The sequence below is a fragment of the Lucilia sericata genome, unplaced genomic scaffold (assembly GCF_015586225.1).
Source record: "Lucilia sericata isolate MDLA Ls3-8-SP2 unplaced genomic scaffold, ASM1558622v1 Contig009850F_arrow, whole genome shotgun sequence".
Taxonomy (NCBI): domain Eukaryota; kingdom Metazoa; phylum Arthropoda; class Insecta; order Diptera; family Calliphoridae; genus Lucilia; species Lucilia sericata.
The window spans coordinates 3,131-6,618 of NW_023998285.1; the positions used below are offsets into that span (position 1 = coordinate 3,131).

At 35.2% G+C, this 3,488-nt stretch overlaps 1 protein-coding gene across 1 annotated transcript; it reads left to right on the top strand.

Annotated features, from left to right (window-relative positions):
• The first annotated feature begins 390 nt into the window (after positions 1–390).
• On the top strand, positions 391–1,950 carry LOC119615867. The gene has a single exon (XM_037971851.1). The coding sequence runs from the start codon at positions 892–894 to the stop codon at positions 1,948–1,950; it is 1,059 nt and encodes a 352-aa protein (XP_037827779.1). The 5' UTR covers positions 391–891.
• Positions 1,951–3,488: the final 1,538 nt, after the last annotated feature.

A 3,488-nucleotide genomic window follows, 5' to 3' on the forward strand; every position in this document is an offset into this window, starting at 1 on the left:
GCAAATGGACTGAACTATCGAATTTAACTGAATTGCAAAGTATACATGGACGTACGAAAGACAGACGGACAGGCAAATGGAGAGACGGACAAACCTACTGATAGACAGACGGACGGATATGGCTTAATCCAATTTGAAAATGATTCTTTGATAATCACACCAAATGATTTAATTAACATTTTTGAATATAATAATTAGGTAGAATTTTAAAATGATTGAAATAATCAAAGTTTCTTTACTGTAAAATAACGCCTCCAAGAAAAAAACTTGAATAACAAAATAACGAAACAAAATTGATCATATTTATATATCTGAGCAAATAATTTAAAATCTTTGTTTTACAAAATTAGCAAAATATAAGGAAAAAAATCAATAATAAATCATATAATTTATAATAATAACAAATAAACTTTTTGCACATAACTAAAGAAAAACAGAAAATTAAAAAAAAGAATGCTAAACTCCCTCCTACTCTTAAATAAATGTTTTGCAACAAAAATGTAAGTGGCCCGGGACAACAATTGTACAATTGCATATAATAACGTGTCATTTGAAAATAAGCAAAAAGAAAAATTGCACAAGAAAACAAGACAACATATAAGACATCACAGCAACAACAACAATTACATTTGAGGCAAAAAACAAAAAGTTTTCATATAATTGCATGATAAAACGTTTAACCTTTAAAACAGCTGTTCTGTAAGCTTTTTTTTATACATTTCAACTACGTAGTTGCAGTGAAGGTAACGTAGTCAGTCGTACTATTATGATATGAAACGAACATGCTCATGCAGCAGGTGTAATTTCACTAGAATTTAATTTAGCGTGAAGAAAACAAAAAAGTAAAACCGAACAGCAAAAATAAGAAAAAACAAAAACTGCAGCAACATAATGGAAGCAACGCCAAAAGTACATCGTCATCGTCAAAGACGTACCGAATCACGTCATAGACGCAATGAACGACAGACAAACAACACAAGTAGTACTTCAGATAGTAAATCACCAGCACGTACCAACACAAACACTGACAACATATTACATGCCGAAGAGGGTACATGCTCGGGTAATGTTGTGGCTTCAGATGCTTTAATAGCAGCTGTGGCAACACGTCTGCTGCAAGAGCACGAACGTCAGACATCAAATGAGGATACAACAGAAACACTGGGCGGTCCAAGCTCTAGTCAAACATCTCAGTCCCAGCAAACGGTGGTTCTCGTTAACGGACATGCTCCCCAAGAGAATGCTGGTGCCGAAAGTCATACACATCATAACCACAGTCACAATACCGAAACCAATGAAAACAACGATCTTACAAAACCCTCAGAAGCAGATGCTAGTGAATTGGCCGCTACCGGTCCTCCCGATGGTCCCAGCAGTAGTCGCAATTCATCGGGTGATGCTATGAGTTTACGTGAAACTTTACAACAATTACCTCCCACCATAACAACGCATAGACATAGGCGCACCCTATCGCCCCACTCTCCCTCACGACGCGTTCACGAAACTGCAGCAGATGCTTCATTTGCCCGCGGTATTTTAGGTTTCATGGATCGTGAACTGAAACAATCCTCACCCACACCTTCGGCCCTAAGTGCCGGCAGTGGTGGTGGTGGTGTGGGACGTAAACATCAATCGCTATCTGATCCTACAGCTAGTCCAGCCCAAAGATCAATACGTTCTCGTAGTTCATTGGAAAAGAGTCCAAGACGTAAGCGCAGTAAATCTGAGTCTAGGCGTAGGCGTGAACGTAAGCTAATAGCGGCGGGCGAAATGGAGGTAAGACAGGCAAATGAAACACTCATGCGTTATCTGAAGCAGTGTTCGGAAATGAATGATGCTTCGCTGTCGGGTGAGCTGGAAATCGATCAGAGTCTGGAGGAGCGAAGAGTACATCGAAAGACGAAATCGCAGCGTGATAAAAGGGGTCATATAATAAGTAAGTATTTGTAGAATATAATTTTGTAATTTAAATTTAGGTTTAAAGTAATTTTAATGGGATATCGGGGAAGATGGGATATCTCAAGAAATATTTATATTATTGTGTAAAAATCGTTTAACCAATTGTATACTAATCCAATTTAGTCTAAGTCGTTGTTAATTAAGTTGAATCTATTCATATCGTTGCCAATTTCCACTGTTCGATTCGAATCAATTCAAATCCAATTAATCCAAACTCATCGACTCTACTTGAGTCAATTCCAATTTCATTGACTTTATTCCAGTCACTTACAATCAAATTTAATATATTCCAACAGAGTGCAGACTGATTAAAATCAAATAGGCTCCAATCTTTTAGATTCTATTTCAAAATACTTTGCTCAAGTCGTTTCTGACCTAATCTACTCTATTCGGGTCTTGCGATTTTAATCCAAAAGATTGTACTCAAGACATTTCAAACTTAATTTATTCATTCTATTTGAATCGATTGAAATAAAATTGACTCTATTCAAGTCGTTTCTAACCTAATCGAATATATCCAAGTCAATTCCAACCCAATCGACTGTAGTTTAGAGGATTCCAATCCTAATGACTGTGTATGAGTTAATTCCTATCAGACATTCCATCAGAAAATGGCCTGATTAAAATCCAATGAAAGTCGTTTCTAATCCAAACGACTCTATTAGATTTCAATCAAAGCGTTCATATTCGAATCGATTCAAATCAAATGGAATATTTTTTAGTTAATTCCAAATCAATCGTCTCTTTTCAAATCGATTTCAATCCAATCGATTGTAGTTTAAAAGATTCCAATATTGAAGTTACTTAATGAAATTCAAATCCAATCGCCTCGTTTGTAATGTAATCAACTCTATTCATGACGATTTCAACCCAAGCGTCTCTCGATTCAAATTAAATCGACCCTATCCAAGTCGATTATGAATCAATCGACTATAGTTTAGAAGATTTAAATTTAATCGACTCTATTGAAGAAAACTGCAATCCAATAGACTTCATTCAAGTCACTTCCAAATCAGTCGACCCTATTTAAGTCAATTCCAATTCCATTGTTTTTATCTAAGTCGTTTCTAATTCCGATTTATGTCGACTCTAATCTAATCGCCTCTATTTGAATCGCATTAAATATGGCAATTATATACCTATAAGCGGGACATTTATAAGGCAAGCAGTGAGGGTCCAAGATACCAAGCCTATTAAAGAAATTTTCCTTCTATTCTAGTCGAATCCAATCCAATAATGTGTATTAACTTAAGGTGTGTCATCGTGTATTACTGATGTAAAATCACTATTTAGTTAGTTGTTAGTAGTTAGTTAGTTCGTTAGTAGTGTTTAGTTAGTTAGTTAGTTAGTTAGTAGTTAGTTAGTAGTTAGTTAGTTAGTATTTAGTTAGTTAGTTAGTTAGTAGTTAGTTAGTTAGTAGTTAGCTTAGTTAGTTGTAGTTAGTTAGTTAGTTAGTTAGTTAGTTAGTTAGTTAGTTAGTTAGTTAGTAGTTAGTTAGTTAGTTAGTTAGTAGTTACGTAGTAGTTAGT

Bases quoted from the DNA above. Each gene is read 5' to 3' on its own strand.
- LOC119615867 (XM_037971851.1), top strand. From the start codon at position 892: ATGGAAGCAACGCCAAAAGTACATCGTCATCGTCAAAGACGTACCGAA.